Here is a 20,596-nt window from a genome sequence, read left to right as displayed (position 1 = left end):
GAGAGGGTGAGTTAGGTGGGACCCTGCTGGTACGGTAGGGGGGGGGGGACCCTGCTGGTACGGTAGGGGGGGGGGGGCCCTGGTGGTACGGTAGGGGTGGACCCTGGTGGTACGGTAGGGGGGGGACCCTGTGGTCACAAGTCCTTCAGTCTTTTGCTTTTTTTTTGATGTATGGTTTATTTAATAACAGATACAAGCCCATTGACATACTGTGGAAACAATTATTAATGGCTTGTGGCACAATATACACTGAATGTACAAAACATTAGGAACACCTTCCTAATATTAATTTGCACCCCATTCTGTTTTGCCCTCAGAACAGCCTCAATTCATCAGGGCATGGTATTGAAAGCGTTCCATAGGGGTGCTGGCCCATGTTGACTCTGATGCTTCCCACAGTTGTGTCAAGTTGGCTGAATGTCCTTTGGGTGGTGGACCATTCTTGATACACACGGGAAACTGTTGAGTGTGACAAACCGTTGTCCCTACTACCATGCCCTGTTCAAATGCACGTAAATATTTAGTCTTGTCCATTCACCCTCTGAATGGCCACATACACATTCCATCCAAGACTTAAACATTATTCTTTAATCTGTCTCCTCCCCTTCATCTACACTGATAGGTGACATCAATAAGGGATCATAGCTTTCACCTGGTCAGTGTCTATAGCAAATTTTAATTGTCAATATCTGTAGATTGGCTTTTAGTCATATTTTCTTTCGTCTCACCCCCCCCACCGTGTCCACCCTGTTCACCCCCCCCACCGTGTCCACCCTGTTCACCCCCCCCACCGTGTCCACCCTGTTCACCCCCCCCACCGTGTCCACCCTGTTCACCCCCCCCACCGTGTCCACCCTGTTCACCCCCCCCACCGTGTCCACCCTGTTCACCCCCCCCCCCACCGTGTCCACCCTGTTCACCCCCCCCCCACCGTGTCCACCCTGTTCACCCCCCCCACCGTGTCCACCCTGTTCACCCCCCCACCGTGTCCACCCTGTTCACCCCCCCCCCACCGTGTCCACCCTGTTCACCCCCCCCCACCGTGTCCACCCTGTTCACCCCCCCCCCACCGTGTCCACCCTGTTCACCACACCCCCCACCGTGTCCACCCTGTTCACCCCACCCCCCACCGTGTCCACCCTGTTCACCCCACCCCCCACCGTGTCCACCCTGTTCACCCCACCGTGTCCACCCTGTTCACCCCACCGTGTCCACCCTGTTCACCCCACCGTGTCCACCCTGTTCATCCCACCCCCCACCGTGTCCACCCTGTTCATCCCCCCCCCACCGTGTCCACCCTATTCATCCCCCCCTCACCGTGTCCACCCTATTCATCCCCCCCTCCACCCTGTCCATCCCCCCCCCCGTGTCCACCCTGTTCATCCCCCCCCCCCCCCCCCCCCCCCCGTGCCCACCCTGTTCACCCCCCCCCCCCCCCCCCCCCCCCCCCCCCCCGTGCCCACCCTGTTCACCCCCCCACCGTGTCCACCCTGTTCATCCACCCTGTTCATCCCCTGGTCTGTCTCCTGTCTCTCTGCAGGTCTTTGCCAGTGTCGGCCCCTCCATCTACGGCCATGAAGACATCAAGAGAGGCTTGGCTCTGGCTCTGTTTGGCGGAGAGCCCAAGAACCCAGGTTGGTGAACCATTCAACATCAGCGGTAGCCAACGCTCCTTCTGGAGAACAACCTTCAAACTGAGTTGGCTGTTGGATAAAATAAAGAAGCATTTTCAGTAGTTTTTTTGAATGAGGGCCACCCTGATTGGCTGCTCAACCCTCTGTTATGATGCTTCTATCATCAATAATTTATCCTTCCTCAGTTCTGGGCTCTTACCTTTCCCTCTTTTCTCCAGGTGGGAAGCACAAGGTGCGTGGTGACCTCAACGTGCTCCTGTGCGGTGACCCCGGTACGGCCAAGTCCCAGTTCTTGAAGTACGTTGAGAAGGTGGCCAGCAGAGCGGTGTTCACCACAGGCCAGGGAGCCTCCGCTGTGGGCCTGACCGCCTACGTACAGAGACACCCGGTCACCAGGGAGTGGACCCTGGAGGCTGGAGCCCTGGTGTTAGCAGACAGAGGGGTCTGTCTCATTGACGAGTTTGACAAGGTGAGAGGGAGAAAGGGTTGATATGGGAGGGATTTGGGTTAGACTAAGACTCTAGAGGCTAGGACCCTGGTGTTAATGGACAGAGGGGTCTGTCTCATCGACTTTAAGGTGTGTGTGGGGGGAGGAAAGAGGTTGTTAAGGTGTGTGTGTGGGGGGGGGGGGGGGTTGTTAAGGTGTGCGGGAGGAAAGGAGATGGTTAAGATATGTGGGGGGGTTAAGATGTGGGGGGGAAAGGAGATGGTTAAGGTGGGGGGGAAAGGAGATGGTTAAGGTGGGGGGGAAAGGAGATGGTTAAGGTGGGGGAGGAAAGGAGGGGGTTAGACTTGAGAGACCAAGTATAGTATATTTCCAGCCACATTCAAAGTAAAGGATTTGTTCATTTAAAGCTGTTCAGTGCCTTGTGCAGGGCCATGAGTATTTTCAGGTCAGGAAGATCTCCTAACAATAACATGGAAGTGTAGGTTTTCCTGTCTGTGACACTCCTGTCCCCCTTCTGTAGACTGCAGTGCTCAACATGTCTCTCCTCTCCAGATGAACGATGCAGACAGGACCAGTATCCATGAGGCCATGGAACAACAGAGCATCTCCATCTCCAAGGCTGGCATCGTCACCTCGCTCCAGGCACGCTGTACTATCATCGCTGCTGCCAACCCTATCGGTGGTCGCTACGACCCGTCTCTGACCTTCTCTGAGAACGTGGATCTGACCGAGCCCATCGTGTCTCGTTTTGACATCCTGTGTGTGGTCAGAGATACTGTGGATCCAGTGCAGGTAAAGACTATTGGCCAACTTCTCAGCTTTCTGTTGTTGTTCTCTCATCATCCCTGCAATGAAATGACCGGATGTTTTGTTAGTTAGCTGATTGAATTGACACTTGTTCTTTGCAATATTGCAACCTTCTAACTTGTCTTTGTCCCTCATTTACAGGATGAGATGCTGGCTCGTTTCGTGGTGGGAAGCCACATCAAGCATCACCCCAGCAACAAGGAGGGTGGCATGGCTGGTTTGGAGGAGGTGGTTCTGCCCAACACCACAGACGTGCCTCCTATCCCCCAGGAGCTGCTGAGGAAATACATCATGTACTCTAAGGAAAGAGTGCGGCCCAAGCTCAACCAGATGGACCAGGATAAAGTGGCTCGCATCTACAGCGACCTGCGCAAAGAGTCCATGGTGAGTGTGTCACAACCGGTGGTTCGAGCCCTCAGCCGGTAAGACCGTAAGCTAGCTAGCTGAGCTAAAGCCTGGGGAGATAATGCAAGGCCCTTAGCTGGCATGGGTCGATTTCATGCTTCAATTCACTTTCTGAGTTGATGCCGAACCTGAAACGGATACTTTAACATGTAGTTGTATTTTATCCTTGAGGGGTTAGTGACCTTCATCTGTCCAAACTGTCTACTGTCAATAATAATTGAATAACTTAATGTGTCTGTGTAGGCGACAGGCAGCATCCCCATCACGGTGCGCCACATCGAGTCTATGATCCGTATGGCGGAGGCCCACGCCAGGATGCACCTCCGAGACTACGTAGTGGAGGACGACGTCAACATGGCCATCAGAGTCATGCTGGAGAGCTTCATCGACACTCAGAAGTTCAGCGTCATGAAGAGCATGAGGAAGGTAAGCCCCTGGGAATGTGCTAGACTATTCGTGGTTCGCGTTCACTAGAGCAAATTGTAGCAAACCGTTTTGCAGCGGAAGGGGGTAGTATGTGTTCTTCTAGTTCTGTGAAGGGTAAGATGGTGCAGAAGGGGGAAACGCCCAAAATAGATTTGTCTCCACTTAAGTGGTCATACACTATTAATATAGAAGGGTTGGACTGTCTGTCACAATAAGGTGAATACAGTATGTCTAACACTGGTTCCTGGTCCTCTTGATGTTACCTGGCACTCAGACGAGATGACAAACTGCTGCTTTTAATTCTGAAACTAATTCGGACCTGCCAACATGTACGCATTTTGCGTACCAACTATGCAATTCTCTGTCCAGGTACGAGATCCGAGTTATAAGTATGCAGAAATGAATAGGGCCTGATTTGGTATTTTTTTACAGAAAAAAAAAACGGAGTAAATCTCACATCCCGATTCTCGAACTGCAACACACAGACATGTACGGAGTTTGTGTCAACGGACATGGAGATGAATACATCATTATTGAACGTAGCTGCCCCCTGTCTGCCCCCCCCCCCCTGTTTGTTTTGAAGCTGAGTTTGCAGACTGTCAACTGTATGTAAACACATGGACAAATCCCTTTTCGACCCCGTGTGTTGTGGAAAGGTGAACACTAATTGTTTCAAGCTAACGTCAGTGAACATAAGATGGACATTCAGTGGGCTCTGAAGTGCCAGCAGTTCACTCACATTTTGCTATTGAAAGAAAATAAATGGAAATACGAAAAATAACTGGTTGCGTTTGTGGGAGTGGGATACACATGTTAATTCTGCATCCAATTAGTTGTATTTTCCATTTAACATGACGAGGATCTGATAGACGGTAACTAATTTTGATCCACGTCACAAAAAGTATAATCAAAAATACAGTGCCTTGCGAAAGTATTCGGCCCCCTTGAACTTTGCGACCTTTTGCCACATTTCAGGCTTCAAACATAAAGATATAAAACTGTATTTTTTTGTGAAGAATCAACAACAAGTGGGACACAATCATGAAGTGGAACGACATTTATTGGATATTTCAAACTTTTTTAACAAATCAAAAACTGAAAAATTGGGCGTGCAAAATTATTCAGCCCCTTTACTTTCAGTGCAGCAAACTCTCTCCAGAAGTTCAGTGAGGATTTCCGAATGATCCAATGTTGACCTAAATGACTAATGATGATAAATACAATCCACCTGTGTGTAATCAAGTCTCCGTATAAATGCACCTGCACTGTGATAGTCTCAGAGGTCCGTTAAAAGCGCAGAGAGCATCATGAAGAACAAGGAACACACCAGGCCGGTCCGAGATACTGTTGTGAAGAAGTTTAAAGCCGGATTTGGATACAAAAAGATTTCCCAAGCTTTAAACATCAAGGAGCACTGTGCAAGCGATAATATTGAAATGGAAGGAGTATCAGACCACTGCAAATCTACCAAGACCTGGCCGTCCCTCTAAACTTTCAGCTCATACAAGGAGAAGACTGATCAGAGATGCAGCCAAGAGGCCCATGATCACTCTGGATGAACTGCAGAGATCTACAGCTGAGGTGGGAGACTCTGTCCATAGGACAACAATCAGTCGTATATTGCACAAATCTGGTCTTTATGGAAGAGTGGCAAGAAGAAAGCCATTTCTTAAAGATATCCATAAAAAGTGTCGTTTAAAGTTTGCCACAAGCCACCTGGGAGACACACCAAACATGTGGAAGAAGGTGCTCTGGTCAGATGAAACCAAAATTGAACTTTTTGGCAACAATGCAAAACGTTATGTTTGGCGTAAAAGCAACACAGCTCATCACCCTGAACACACCATCCCCACTGTCAAACATGGTGGTGGCAGCATCGTGGTTTGGGCCTGCTTTTCTTCAGCAGGGACAGGGAAGACGGTTAAAATTGATGGGAAGATGGATGGAGCCAAATACAGGACCATTCTGGAAGAAAACCTGATGGAGTCTGCAAAAGACCTGAGACTGGGACGGAGATTTGTCTTCCAACAAGACAATGATCCAAAACATAAAGCAAAATCTACAATGGAATGGTTCAAAAATAAACATATCCAGGTGTTAGAATGGCCAAGTCAAAGTCCAGACCTGAATCCAATCGAGAATCTGTGGAAAGAACTGAAAACTGCTGTTCACAAATGCTCTCCATCCAACCCTCACTGAGCTCGAGCTGTTTTGCAAGGAGGAATGGGAAAAAATGTCAGTCTCTCGATGTGCAAAACTGATAGACATACCCCAAGCGACTTACAGCTGTAATCGCAGCAAAAGGTGGCGCTACAAAGTATTAACTTAAGGGGGCTGAATAATTTTGCACGCCCAATTTTTCAGTTTTTGATTTGTTAAAGTTTGAAATATCCAATAAATGTCGTTCCACTTCATGATTGTGTCCCACTTGTTGTTGATTCTTCACAAAAAAATACAGTTTTATATCTTTATGTTTGAAGCCTGAAATGTGGCAAAAGGTCGCAAAGTTCAAGGGGGCCGAATACTTTCGCAAGGCACTGTAAATATAAACCTCTTGTCATTAAATGGAGTCGTGAGTTTAGAAGACGGTGCGATGAAGAATGAACGAGTGTCCGTTAGAGGCAATGCTTCTGAAACGCCTTGGCACTAGATTTGAGATGGTATCAATTTCAAAAATCTGAAATTATGAATGCGCTGCAAAGAAATACAATGAGCACCTTTTACATGGGCTGAAACACCGGACTCTTCTAGCGAACAGCGGTCAGTCTCTTTGTGGTAGCTTACTGAACAGCGGTCAGTCTCTTTGTGGTAGCCTACTGAACAGCGGTCAGATTCTCTTTACGGTAGCCTACTGAACAGCGGTCAGATTCTCTTTACGGTAGCCTACTGAACAGCGGTCAGATTCTCTTTACGGTAGCCTACTGAACAGTGGTCAGATTCTCTTTACGGTAGCCTACTGAACAAGCTTAGCCTAGTTAAGCTTTGTGTAGCCTGACTTCTACCATAGGTGTAAATGGAATGCTGTCAAAGTATTCCAACGTTTTGCAAGACTTGATTTAGTACAATTGCGATCAGACTCACAAACAGCATGCGCACGAGCGTGGGGGGGGCATCTCAATTCGGCGTGTGTTGAATCTCATTTGCCGCACGCGTCTGGCACTCTAAAAGGTTGGACAGGGTTGGCAGGTCTGCTAAACTTATCCCTTGTTTCCTCCTCTCTCTAGACGTTTGCCCGTTACCTGGCGTTCAGAAAAGACAACAATGAGTTGCTGCTGTTCATCCTGAAGCAGCTGGTGTCAGAGCAGGTGACGTATCAGAGGAACCGGTACGGAGCACAGCAGGACACCATCGAGATCCCAGAGAAAGACCTGGTGGACAAGGTAATGAAGCTGGTGTCTTAATGAATAGTGTAAAATGTATTCCTTTCATTTCTACTGTAATGTACTATACCGAGCTGCTAACCATGGTGCAATCTCAATCTGAGATGGTTTCCTCTCGGTCTCCTCTCCCTCATTGTATTCTAGCAAGATGCTAACAGCGTCAGCGCCGTGGTAGTAGGATTCAGTCTTAGTCCTGCATTGAAGCTTTGCCTGTTTGATGGTTCGTCTGAGGGCATTGGGGGATTTCATATAAGTGTCCCGCTCCTTGAAAGCGTCAGCTCTACCCTTTTTAGCTCTGTGCAGATGTTGCCTGTAATCCTTGGCTTCTAGTTGGGATATGTACGTACAGTCACTGTGGGGACAACGTCATTGATGAAGCCGGTGATGGAGGTGGTGTACTCCTCAATGCCATTTGATGAATCCCGTAACATATTCCAGTCTGTGCTAGCAGAACACTCCTGTAGCATCCTCGTCATCTGACCACTTCCTTATTGAGCGAGTCACTGGTACTTCCTGCTTTAGTTTTTGCTTGTAAGCAGTAATCAGGAGGATATAATTATGGTCAGATTTTCCAAATGGAGGGTGAGCTTTATGCTTCTCTGTGTGGAGTAACGGTTGTATAGAGTAGTGTGAAGTTGCTTTCTATTTCTGTTCTTCCCCTTGGGGAAAATGTTTAAATTTGTTGTCAATGCTGATATAAACTGAACAAAAATATAAATGCAACATTCTATATCTTGACTAGATTAAACATCATTTGGGGCTATTTGTGAAGTTCAATAGTTTACCCCATATACAGTGCATTCGGATAGTATTCAGACCCCTTGACATTTTCCACATTTTGTTACGTTGCAGTCTTATTCTAAAATGAGGGGAAACAAGCAATTTAATCTAATCTACACACACACACACACACATTACCCCATAATGACAAAGTGAAAACGGGTTTTAAAAAAATCTAACAAATTTATTAAAAATCTAACTGAAATATTACATTTACATAAGTATTTAGACCCTTTACTCAGTACTTTGTTGAAGCATCTTTGGCAGCGATTACAGCCTTGAGTCTTCTTGGGTATGACGCAAAAAGTTTGGCACACCTGTTTTTGGGGAGTTTCTCCCATTCTTCTCTGCAGATCCTATCAAGTTCTGTCAGGTTGGATGGGGAGTGTTGCTGCACAGCTATTTTCAGGTCTCTCCAGAGATGTTAGGTTGGGTTCAAGTCGGGGCTCTGGCTGGGCCACTCAAGGACATTCAGAGACTTGTCCCGAGGCCACTACTGCGCTGTCTTGGCTGTGTGCTTAGGGTCGTTGTCCTGTTAGAAGGTGAACCTTGGCCCCAGTCTGAGATCCTGAGCGCTCTGGAGCAGGTTTTCATCAAGGATCTCTCTGTACTTTGCTCAGTTCATCTTTCCATCGATCCTGACTAGTCTTCCAGGGCCTGCCAGGGCCTGCCGCTGAAAAACATCCCCACACCATGATGCTGCCACCACCATGCTTCACCGTAGGGATGTTGCCAGGTTTCCTCCAGACGTAATACTTGGCATTCAGGCCAAATATTTCAATCTTGGTTTCATCAGATTGAAGAGCAGCAGTAAAATAACAATACCGGTTGAGGGAATATGTACAGTTATTGAAGTGACTACTTTTTATTTAACTAGGCAAGTCAGTTAAGAACAAATTTATAATGACAACCTACTGGGTAGTCATTAACAGAGTGGGTTAACTGCCTTGTTCAGGGGCAGAACGACAGTTTTTTTTTTTACCTTGTCAGCTTGGGATTTGATCTCGCAACCTTTTGGTTACTGGCCCAACACTCTTAACCACTAGGCTACCTGCCACCCCTGATAACAACAGAGTAGCAGCGGTGTAAAAAGGGGGGGTAGCCATTTGATTTGGTGTTCAGGAGTCTTATGGCTTGACGGGTGGAAGCTGTTTAGAAGCCTCTTGGACCTAGACTTGCTTGCTGTGCGGTAGCAGAGAGAACAATCTATGGCTCGGGTGGCTGGAGTCTTTGACAATTTTTAGGGCCTTCCTCTGACACCGATTGCTCAGTTTGGCCAGGCGGCCAGCTCTAGGAAGAGTCTTGGTGGTTCCAAACTTCTTCCATTTAAGAATGATGGAGGCCACTCTGTTCTTGGGGACCTTCAATGCTGCTAACATTTTTTTTAGTACACTTCCCCAGGTCTAAACCGGTTTTTCATTTTGTCATTATGGGGTATTGTGTACATTTTTGAATAAGGCTGCAACGTAACAATGTAAAAAAAAGTTGAGGGGTCTGAGTACTTTCCGAAGGCACTGTACGCTGATCAAAAATGTAAACATTTAAAGTGTTGGTCCCATGTTTCATGAGCTGAAATAAAAGATCCCAGAAATGTTCTGTACGCACAAAAAGCTTATTTTTCTAATTTTTCTAACTTCTTAGTGAGCATTTCTTTGCCAAGATAATCCATCCACCTGACAGGTGTGGCATGAAGAAGCTGATTTTAACAGCATGGTCATTACACAGGTGCACCTTGTGCTGGGGACAAAAGGCCACTCTAAAACGTGCAATTTTGTCACAACACACTGCCGCAGAGGTCTCAATTTGAGGGAGAGGGCAATTGGCATGTCGACTGCAGGAATGTCCACCAGAGTTGCTGCCAGAGAATAATACCATAAGCCACCTCAAGTCATTTTAGAGTTTGGCAGTACGTCCAACTGGCCTTACAACAAGACATGTGTGGGCAAGCGGTTTCCTGTAAAACGAGTGCCCCCTGTTGGCTTTGTGGTTATGGAATTGCCAGACATAAGTTACTGACAACTAACACAATTGCATTTTATCCATGACAATTTGAATGCAAAGGAATACCGTGACGAGATCCTGTTTTTTTGTGGGGGGTGGTATCTGTATTACCAGTCATGTGAAATCCACAGATTAGGGCCCAATACATTTATTTAAATTGACTAATTTCCTCATATGAACTATAACTCAGTAACAATCTTTTTAAAATTGTTGCATTTTTCTTTTCGTTCAGTATAGTTGAATTGTTCTGTTCTCTCCTTCCCCAGGCCAGACAGATCAGCATCCACAACCTGTCAGCGTTCTATGACAGCGACGCGTTCCGATCCAACAAGTTCTCTCACGACATGAAGAAGAAGCTGATCCTGCAGCAGTTCTAAGTCTGTCCATCTGCTGTTGCCTGGGGGGGAAGACTAACTCATGCGTTCTAAATGCACCCTATTCCCTATGTAGTGCACAATTTTGGACCTGGGCCCACAGGGTGCTGTTTGGGGCACTATCTCAGTCTGGATGTGTAAATAATTGTAAATATTTGTCACCCTGTTGGGAGAATTCTAATAAGTCGTAAAATGGCCAATTTCTTTGCAATGTTACAATTGGACTGGATTCATGGTCTGGATTCATGGTCTGGATTCATGGTCTGGATTCATGGTCTGGATTCATTGTCTGGATTCATGGTCTGGATTCATGGTCTGGATTCATGGACTGGATTCATGGACTGGATTCATGGACTGGATTCATGGACTGGATTCATTGTACGACTTGTGTGAGTGTAACATGTATATTTCTTCATAATGAACTTTTCAACGTTCTCCTCTTGGAACACAGCTTGTGTGTTGTCAAATTGAAGTGTTTTTGTAATGTTGTGGTTTAGCTGTATTCATGTTTTTGAAAGATTAACTACAATAGTTCTGGGTTCATTTTGGTCGACCCAGAACTAAAGTATTGCATAATTTTTGACTGCACCATGTACACTTAGCAAATAAATAAATAAACAGAACATGTAAAGTGTTGGTTTCATGATCTGAAATAAAAAAAACTCCATTAAATTGTACATTCCTCTCATTTTGTGAACACATTTGTGTTCCCCTGTTAGTGAGCATTTCTCCTTTGCCAAGATCATCCATCCACCTGACAGGTGTGGTCTATCAAAGTTGATGAAAAGGCATGATAAGTACACAGGTGCACCTTGTTGGATCCATAAAGGTGCTGTTTTGTCCAATAATGCTACTGATGTCAAGTTTTGTAGGAGCGTGCAATTGGCATGCTGACTGCAGGAATGTCCACCAGAGCTGTTGCCAGAGTGAGTATTGAATGGTAATTTCTCTACCATAAGCCGCCTCCAATGTTGTTTTGGCTAATATGGCAGTATGTCCAACTGGCCTCACAACCGTAGACCACATGTAACCACGCCAACCCAGAACCCACACATCTGGCTTCACCTTTGGGATGGTCTGAGGGTGGGTGCTGAGGAGTTTTTCTGTCTAATGAAGCCCCTTTGTTAGGAAACAACTCATTCTGTGCCTGGCTCCCCAGTGGGTGGGCCTTTGCCCACCCATGGCTGCACCCCTGCCCAGTCATGTGTAATCCATAGATTAGGGCCTAATGAATGTATTTAAATTTACTGATTTCCTTTAATGAACTTGTACTCAGTAAAATATTAAAGTTGTTGCATTTTATATTTTCCTGTATATATTTACGTTGTCTGTCCGTGAGAGGTGTTGTGGATAGTCTGTGATTTCAGGTTGGACTCAGTCTTCTTGATGTTGTAATATGGTTTTCATCTGTACCAATGACTTTATGCTGACCTTCATGCATTCCAGTTCTGGTCTGGGACTGTAGAATTCAGGGATTTCTTTTTGGTTAATAAATGACAATTATTGAAGCTTGTCACGTGTACTGAAGACATGGTCAGAAAGTGTATTTAGCAGGACCCAAAGTGTAATTTGTGGACAGTGTGTCACCTGCTGCCACTGCAAGGATCAACATCTGTAGTCCTTGTGGCCTGCTGCATGTACAGCTCTATCAGCGAATCAACATTTATGGGTGTGTCGGTGACGTAGAATACACAGTTGTAGCCTCGAGTCTCGCCATTGGTAGAATTTATAAAGGCGGTTTCTTCTGGTTAAAAATCACTGCAAGCCAGGAGTGGCTTCTTTGCGGCCCTTCTTGACACCAGGCCATCCTCAAAGTCTTCGCCTCACTGTGCGTGCAGATGCACTCACACCTGCCTGCTGCCATTCCTGAGCAAGCTCTGTACTGGCGGTGCCACGATCCCGCAGCTGAATCAACTTTAGGAGACGGTCCTGGCGCTTGCTGGACATTCTTGGGCGCCCTGAAGCCTTCTTCACAACAATTCAACCGCTCTCCTTGAAGTTCTTGATGATCTGATAAATGGTTGATTTAGGTACAATCTTACTGGCAGCAATATCCTGGCCTGTGAAGCCTTTTTTGTGCAAAGCAATGATGAATCAATCGCTGGTTGAAAACTGTTTTCTGCCACTCCCAAAAGAAAGAATTTTGAGATAATTGTCCCTCTTTCTGGGACTCACCCACAAACAGGCCCAAGCCTGGCCTGTTGAGGAGTGACGGTCTGCATCCTAGCTGGAGGGGTGCTCTCATCTTATCTGCGAACATAGACAAGGCTCTAACTCCCTTAGCTCCACAATGAAATAGGGTGCAGGCCAGGCAGCAGGCTGTTAGCCAGCTTAGTGGAGTCTGCCACTAGCACAGTCAGTATAGTCAGCTCAGCTATCCCCATTGAGACCGTGTCTGTGCCTCGACCAAGGTTGGGCAAAACTAAACATGGCGGTGTTTGCCTTAGCAATCTCACAAGAATAAAGACCTCCATTCCTGCCATTATTGAAAGAGATTGTGATACCTCACATCTCAAAATAGGGCTACTTAATGTTACATCCCTCACTTCCAAGGAATTTATAGACAATGGACTAATCACTGATCATAATCTTGATGTGATTGGCCTGACTGACACATGGCTTAAGCCTGATGAATTTACTGTGTTAAATGAGGCCTCACCTCCTGGTTACACTAGTGACCATATCCCCCGTGCATCCCGCAAAGGTGGAGGTGTTGCTAACATATACAATAGCAAATTTCAATTTACCAAAAAAAACGACGTTTTCGTCTTTTGAGCTTCTATTCATGAAATCTATGCAGCTTACTCAATCACTTTTCATAGCTACTGTTTACAGGCCTCCTGGGCCATATACTGCGTTCCTCACTGAGTTCCCTGAATTCCTATCAGACCTTGTAGTCATAGAAGATAATATTCTAATTTTTGGTGACTTTAATATTCACATGGAAAAGTCCACAGACCCACTCCAAAAGGCTTTCGGAGCAATCATCGACTCAGTGGGTTTTGTCCAACATGTCTCCGGACCTACTCACTGCCACAGTCATACTCTGGACCTAGTTTTGTCCCGTGGAATAAATGTTGTGGATCTTGTTTTTCCTCATAATCCTGGACTATTGGACCACCATTTGATTACGTTTGCAATCGCAACAAATCATCTGCTCAGACCCCAACCAAGGAGCATCAAAAGTCGTGGTATAAATTCTCAGACAACCCAAAGATTCCTTGATGCCCTTCCAGACTCCCTCTTCCTAGCCAAGGACGTCAGAGGACAAAAATCAGTTAACCACCTAACTGAGGAACTCAATTTAACCTTGCGCTAGATGCAGTTGCACCCCTAAAAACAAAAAACATTTGTCATAAGAAACTAGCTTCCTGGTATACAGAAAATACCCGAGCCCTGAAGCAAGCTTCCAGAAAATTGGAGCGTAAATGGCGCCACACCAAACTGGAAGTCTTCCGATTAGTTTGGAAAGACAGTACCGTGAAGTGTCGAAGAGCTCTCACTGCTGCTCGATCATTATATTTTTCCAACCTAATTGAGGAAAATTAAAACAATCAGAAATTTATTTTTGACACTGTCGCAAAGCTAACTTAAAAAGCAGCATTCCCCAAGAGAGGATGGCTTTCACTTCAGCAGTAATAAATTAATGAACTTCTTTGAGGAAAAGATCATAATCATTAGAAAGCAAATGATGGACTCCTCTTTAAATCTGAGTATTCCTCCAAAGCTCAGTTGTCCTGAGTCTGCACAACCCTGCCAGGACCTAGGATCAAGGGAGACACTCAAGTGTTTTAGTACTATATCTCTTGACATAATAATGAAAATAACCATGGCCTCTAAACCTTCAAGCTGCATACTGGACCCTATTCCAATGAAACTACTGAAAGAGCTGCTTCCTGTGCTTGGCCCTCCTATGTTGAACATAATAAACGGCTCTCTATCCACCGGACTCACTAAAAGTGTCAGTAATAAAGCCTCTCTTGAAAAAGCCAAACCTTGACCCAGAAAATATAATAAACTATCGGCCTATATCGAATCTCCCATTCCTCTCAATTTTTTTTGAAAAAGCTGTTGCGCAGCAACTCACTGACTTCCTGAAGACAATGTATACGAAATGCTTCAGTCTGGTTTTAGACCCCATCATAGCACTGAGACTGCACTTGTGAAGGTGGTAAATGTCCTTTTTATGGCGTCAGACTGAGGCTCTGCATCTGTCCTCATGCTCCTAGACCTAAGTGCTGCTTTTGATACCATCGATCACCACATTATTTTGGAGAGATTGGAAACCCAAATTGGTCTACACAGAGAAGTTCTGGCCTGGTTCAGATCGTATCTGTTGTAAAGATATCAGTTTGTCTCTGTGAATGGTTTGTCCTCTGACAAATCAACTGTAAAATTCGGTGTTCCTCAAGGTTCCGTTTTAGGACCACTATTGTTTTCACTATATATTTTACCTCTTGGGGATGTCATTCGAAAACATAATGTTAACTTTCACTGCTATGCGGATGACACACAGCTGTACATTTCAATGAAACCTGTGTTTCAGACATAAGGATGTAGAGATGCTTGTTCTAGGTCCCAACAAACAAAGAGATCTTCTGTTGAATCTGACAATTAAGCTTGATGGTTGTACAGTCGTCTCAAATAAAACTGTGAAGGACCTCGGCGCTACTCTGGTCCCTGATCTCTCTTTTGACGAACATATCAAGACTGTTTCAAGGACAGCTTTTTACCATCTACGTAACATTGCAAAAATCAGAAAGTTTCTGTCCAAAATCGATGCAGAAAAATAAATCCATGCTTTTGTTACTTCTAGGTTAGACTACTGCAATGCTCTACTTTCTGGCTACCTGGATAAAGCACTAAATAAACTTCAGTTAGTGCTAAATACGGCTGCTAGAATCCTGATTAGAACCAAAAAAAAGGATCATATTACTCCAGTGCCTCTCTACACTGGCTTCCTGTTAAGGCAAGGGCTGATTTCAAGGTTTTACTGCTAACCTACAAAGCATTACATGGGATTGCACCTACCTATCTCTCTGATGTGGTCCTGCCGTACATACCTACACGTATGCTACGGTCACAAGACGCACACCTCCTAATTGTCCCTAGAATTTCTAAGCAAATAGCTGAAGGCATGGCTTTCTCCTATAGAACTCAATTTTTATGGAATGATCTGCCTACCCATGTGAGAGACGCAGACTCGATCTCAACCTTTAAGTCTTTATTGAAGACTCATCTCTTCAGTAGGTCCAATGATTGAGTGTAGTCTGGCCCAGGAGTGTGAAGGTGAACGGAAAGGCACTGGCGCAACGAACCACCCTTGCTGTCTCTGCCTAGCCAGTTCCCCTTTCTCCACTGGGATTCTCTGCCTCTAACCCTATTACAGGCACTGGCTTACTGGTGCTCTTCCATGCCGTCCCTAGGAGGGGTGCGTCACTTGAGTGGGTTGAGTCACTGACGTGGTCTTCCTGTCTGGGTTGGCGCCCCCCCTTGGGTTGTGCCGTGACGGAAATATTTGTGGGCTATACTCGGCTTTGTCTCAGGATGGTAAGTTGGTGGTTGAAGATATGCCTCTAGTGGTGTGGGGGCTGTGCTTTGGCAAAGTGGGTGGGGTTATATCCTGCCTGTTTGGCCCTGTCCGGGGGTATCATCGGATGGGGCCACAGTGTCTCCTGACCCCTCTTGTCTCAGCCTCCGGTATTTACGTATGCTGCAGTAGTTTATGTGTCGTGGGGCTAGGGTCAGTCTGTTATATCTGGAGTATTTCTCCTGTCTTATCCGGTGTTCTGTGTGAATTTAAGTATGCTCTCTCTAATTCTCTCTTTCTTTCTTTCTCTCTCTTGGAGGACTAGGACCATGCCTCAGAACTACCTGGCATGATGACTCCTTGTTGTCCTTAGTCCACCTGGCCGTGCTGCTGCTCCAGTTTCAACTGTTCTGCCTGCGGCTATGGAACCCTGAACTGTTCACTATGATTACTATTATTTTACCATGCTGGTCATTTATGAACATTTGAACTTGGCCATGTTCTGTTATAATCTCCACCCGGCACAGCTAGAAGAGGACTGGCCACCCCTCATAGCCTGGTTCCTCTCTAGGTTTCTTCCTAGGTTTTGGCCTTTCTAGGGAGTTTTTCCTATCCACCTTGCTTCTACACCTGCATTGCTTGCTGTTTGGGGCTTTAGGCTGATGTAAGAAGGGCTATATAAATACATTTGATTTGATGATGGCACGTGTTTCCTTGCAGGAAACCATGGTTGACAGAGGAAGAACAATAATTCCAAGTACCACCCTCCTTTTTAGGCTTCCAGCCTGTTATTCTTAACTCAATCAGCATGACAGAGTGATCTCCAGCCTTGTCCTCGTCAACACTCACACCTGTGTTAACGAGAGAATCACTGACATGATGTCTGTGTTCTGTCAGACAGGTAGCTCTTTATCCACAATATAGCAGGGGGTGTAAAGCCATAACACATACGTTTCTCCAGCAGCAGACTATGATCGATAATGTCAAAAGCTGCACTGAAGTCTAAGAAAACAGCTCCCACAATCTTTTTAGCATCAATTTCTCTCAGCCAATCATCAGTCATTTGTGTAAGTGCTGTGCTTGTTGAATGTCCTTCCCTATAAGCATGCTGAAAGTCTGTTATGAATTTGTTTACTGTAAAATAGCATTGTATCTTGTGAAACACCGTTTTTTCCAGAAGTTTACTAAGGGTTGGTAACAGGCTGATTGGTCGGCTATTTGAGACAGTAATGGGGGCTTAACTATTCTTGGGTAGCGGGATGAGTTTTACTTCCTTCCAGGCCTGAGTGCACACACTTTCTAGTAGGCTTAAAATGAAGATATGTCAAATAGTAACCATTTTCCTGTTTGACCGCTAGATTTAAGTGTATTATGACACCTCCATAATCTCATGTCGACTAGCCTATCAGCACAGTTGGCTACAGCAACACGTGCCAAATCCAGGGCTGCGTTCAGTAAATTTTTATGTTCTTTAACATTCAATTGAACGGAAACGGTGCTGTGCTGAACGACCAGTTGAGAAACGGTGAGGGGTTTGGATGTGGGTTGGGGTTGGGGAATGCTGTCAGTATGTCCACTACCCTTTTAAATACATCACTCATTGCTTCAAGCCACACCCACCAAACGGTAGCAAACGTACCTCAAAGTCGGTTAAAGAATGTACAAGAACGTTTTGGGGAAACGTGTCGTTCAGCACAACCGGTTCGACAATGTAGCAAACCTTCAAGCGAACTGAACGCACCTCAGAGTAGGTACATATTTTTTTTACATGAACTACTTCATCACGCACAGACTTTATTTGATGGAAACACATCCCTGGTGGGAAAATAGTTTTAAGAATATTCGCATGAACTTCTGTCGCCAATTGGATGGAAACCTAGCTACTGTCTGCATGTAAATCAGAGCAGAGGGTTGCCCTCTGAAGTGTCACTGTTGACATTCTGTAACCACGTTTCCATCCACAATTTTTATGCCAGTAAAGTTATACTATATAAAAAATATATTTTTAAAAATCATAACAGCGGTGATGGAAACGGGATGTTTCGGTACTGTTTTATAAATGCAGACCGATAATTTGTTTATTCGACATGGTAGGATCTTATAGTGTCGGTAACATGTATTATGCAAGAAATGCCGGTGAATTCTTCTTTATGCCCAAATATTGATATAATATCCATCACAACAAAGTTCTCTTGGAGTCACACGACGATATGGTGTGTGTGGTGCTCCCACTACGACTTGGGAAAGTATGCAATTTATTAGGCTACAGATTTTTTTCGTGCAATTTCTCTGTTATACTAATCTATAATGAGCCTTTGGTTGATCAATGGGGCGAACGCCTGATAGGCTGAGCTGAGGTCACGCAAACGCACATTTTAAAGTCGAACGCTGCGTTCAGCAAAGAGACTCCGACTGTCATCAGGTAGACAACCAAGATCATGGATAATAAAAAAATAGAAAGGGTGCCTACAATCCTAAAAAAGAGAACATTCTACATTTTCACCTCGCTCAAAGTGTGCTATTTTCTGGGTGGCTAAAACCCTAATTTGGTCAAACAGTGTTATCATCATTATTCCTGTAATGTAAGTGTCTGCCCCTGCCCCTGTGCCTGTACCCACGCTGGGGCCTGCTGCTCTGAAGAGCAAGCCACTCTTTCATTTTTCTGTAGGTATAAATTATATTTCTCAACTCTTAATATTCAGCTCAATAGCAACTATTTTAGAATCAAGATATTTTATATGGCTTTTAGATATAGAGCTGTATCCACACATTTCACTCACCGGCCATTATGAGGGAATAGGCCTATAGGTCTCATTGGTAGTAGACTAAAACTGCAACTTTTCTTTTTAGGGCAAAATGTACTGTTGGATGAATACATGGCTACTAGCAGTTGGTATTATATTTAGAGTCGGTGATATAGTTAATGTGTTTTGAGTTTCCACTTCCTCAGGTGTTCAAACCCCAAATGAATTAGCCTATGATATTTTGGGGCGGCAGGTATCCTAGTGGTTAGAGTGATGGGCCAGTAACCAAAAGGTTGCTGGATCGAATCACCGAACTGACAAGGTAAGAATTTGTCATTCTGCCGCTGAACAAGGCAGTCTGTTCCCCGGTAGGCAGTCATTGTAAATAATAATTTGTTCTTAAACTGACTTTCCTAGTGAAATCAAGGTTACATTTAAACTAACACACAAATAGTCTGGCTGGTTAGGACGTAAGGACAGCTAGGCGTGATACATTTCTTTACTTGGATGCACCGGTTCACGATTATCTGCACTAACTTGTACAGTTGGTGGCAACCAGCCCACATCACTGCACCCCTTGGCGTAAGTTGTCACTAACTTGTACAGTTGGTGGTGTAGTGGCAAATCGGTTCAAATATGACACAACCAAGAACTTTGTGAAAATCAATATAGACTTTTAATACAACAGTATCATAAGCCGGAGCGGTCCGCGGAATACACACACTTTTTCAGAGCCCTCGCTCTGAGTTATACACCTACCATATAAGTCCCTCCCATATGCAAATGAAGTTACATCCCAATCCGTGCTTCCTGCTTGTTCAGCCCAATAACGCCCCCATCTGCTTTCCATTAGATCCTAATGGTGACAAGACCCTTGCTTTGACCCTTCACTCAGCTTAATGCGTTCTCCTGTTTGTGTGTTATCTAGGGTCAGCAGACTATGTGTCTCTTCTGTTTTTAGCATGCTCAGCTATACTAAAAATACTATACATTCCCCTTTCCTGTGGCCTGTGTTCATACCCTGTAATTAACTCCATGTGTCCCTTTTGGTGTCTTTCATCTCCTTTAGCTTTAGGGTGCCTAGCTGTTCTGGTCGCCTTCTCTTCATATGGTTGTCTAAGATCAAACAGACTTGTCTCCTGTGATGTGATTGATGTCTGTAATCCATCAATTGGTCCTTTGGCTGAACCCCCCGTCCTTAGATAACCTCTGATCTTTGTATGTCCAGCTGCCCTAGGTGTTGCCCTCTCCCATGGCCCCACTCTGGCTTCCTGTCCTATACAATAGACAATGTACCTTACCAGAATGGCAAATGCATCCCTCTTTTATATAGGACAGTATATTTATCCATATATGTACCTAATTTCTCCCACATAACCCCCCTCTGGTGCTTTAATAAGCACCAAAAACTTAAAAAGGACATATATGGAACATAATATCAACAGTCGATTATCAAAAAAAATATTTTTAAATAAAAAATAAAAAATAATTAAAAAATAAAACTTCCTAATCACCTACACCAAACATCTCTAGTATTTCATAAGAGTAAAATATCTAGTTCGGTATAGAAACAAAAAATAATACATTATCTTTTGTTAAAGCATGAGCATGTAAATACATAACCTTGTCTGAGGTTCTCAGCTACGCGAAAAAGAAAAATATATATAATAAAGCAATGACTCAAATAATAAATTGAATATGAGAAAACACTAGGCCTCCATGCAGTTACAAAATAAAATTGACACATCATTCTACATTTAAGCTTTCCACATGATTCTCCCTCTCAGACACCTCTCCAACAACCGTGATACCATCAATACCAACTTCTGTTAGAAGATTAAGGACATGGTCCGTAGACACTTGTAACTGGGATATCCCACTGTTACCTACATGTTTTTAAATATAACCTAGCATTTTAGAAGGCAAAACTAACTTTTAATTAAAAGAAACCAGATATATTCATTGATATACCTATAAAAACATTTGACAAAACATACTAAAACACAAGGCCGTGAGCAAAAGTAGACCTTACATAACACCTCTTGTACTTACTACGGAAATGACCCT

The 20,596-nt window shown here is 44.7% G+C and overlaps 1 protein-coding gene across 1 annotated transcript; it reads left to right on the top strand.

Moving 5' to 3' along the window:
* Nucleotides 1-1,540: 1,540 nt before the first annotated feature.
* LOC139398808 (DNA replication licensing factor mcm2-like) lies at nucleotides 1,541-10,922 on the top strand (the record flags this gene model as incomplete). The annotated part of the gene is made up of 7 exons (XM_071144587.1): nucleotides 1,541-1,634; nucleotides 1,853-2,103; nucleotides 2,635-2,874; nucleotides 3,031-3,273; nucleotides 3,538-3,720; nucleotides 6,945-7,100; nucleotides 10,148-10,922. Coding segments are annotated over 7 exons (1,278 nt in total), but the record flags the coding sequence as incomplete, so codon positions are not given.
* Nucleotides 10,923-20,596: the final 9,674 nt, after the last annotated feature.

This window comes from Oncorhynchus clarkii, unplaced genomic scaffold (assembly GCF_045791955.1).
Source record: "Oncorhynchus clarkii lewisi isolate Uvic-CL-2024 unplaced genomic scaffold, UVic_Ocla_1.0 unplaced_contig_9712_pilon_pilon, whole genome shotgun sequence".
Lineage (NCBI taxonomy): Eukaryota > Metazoa > Chordata > Actinopteri > Salmoniformes > Salmonidae > Oncorhynchus > Oncorhynchus clarkii.
The sequence above is the reverse complement of the archived record's forward strand: the minus strand, read 5'-3'. Positions and strand labels throughout refer to the sequence as shown.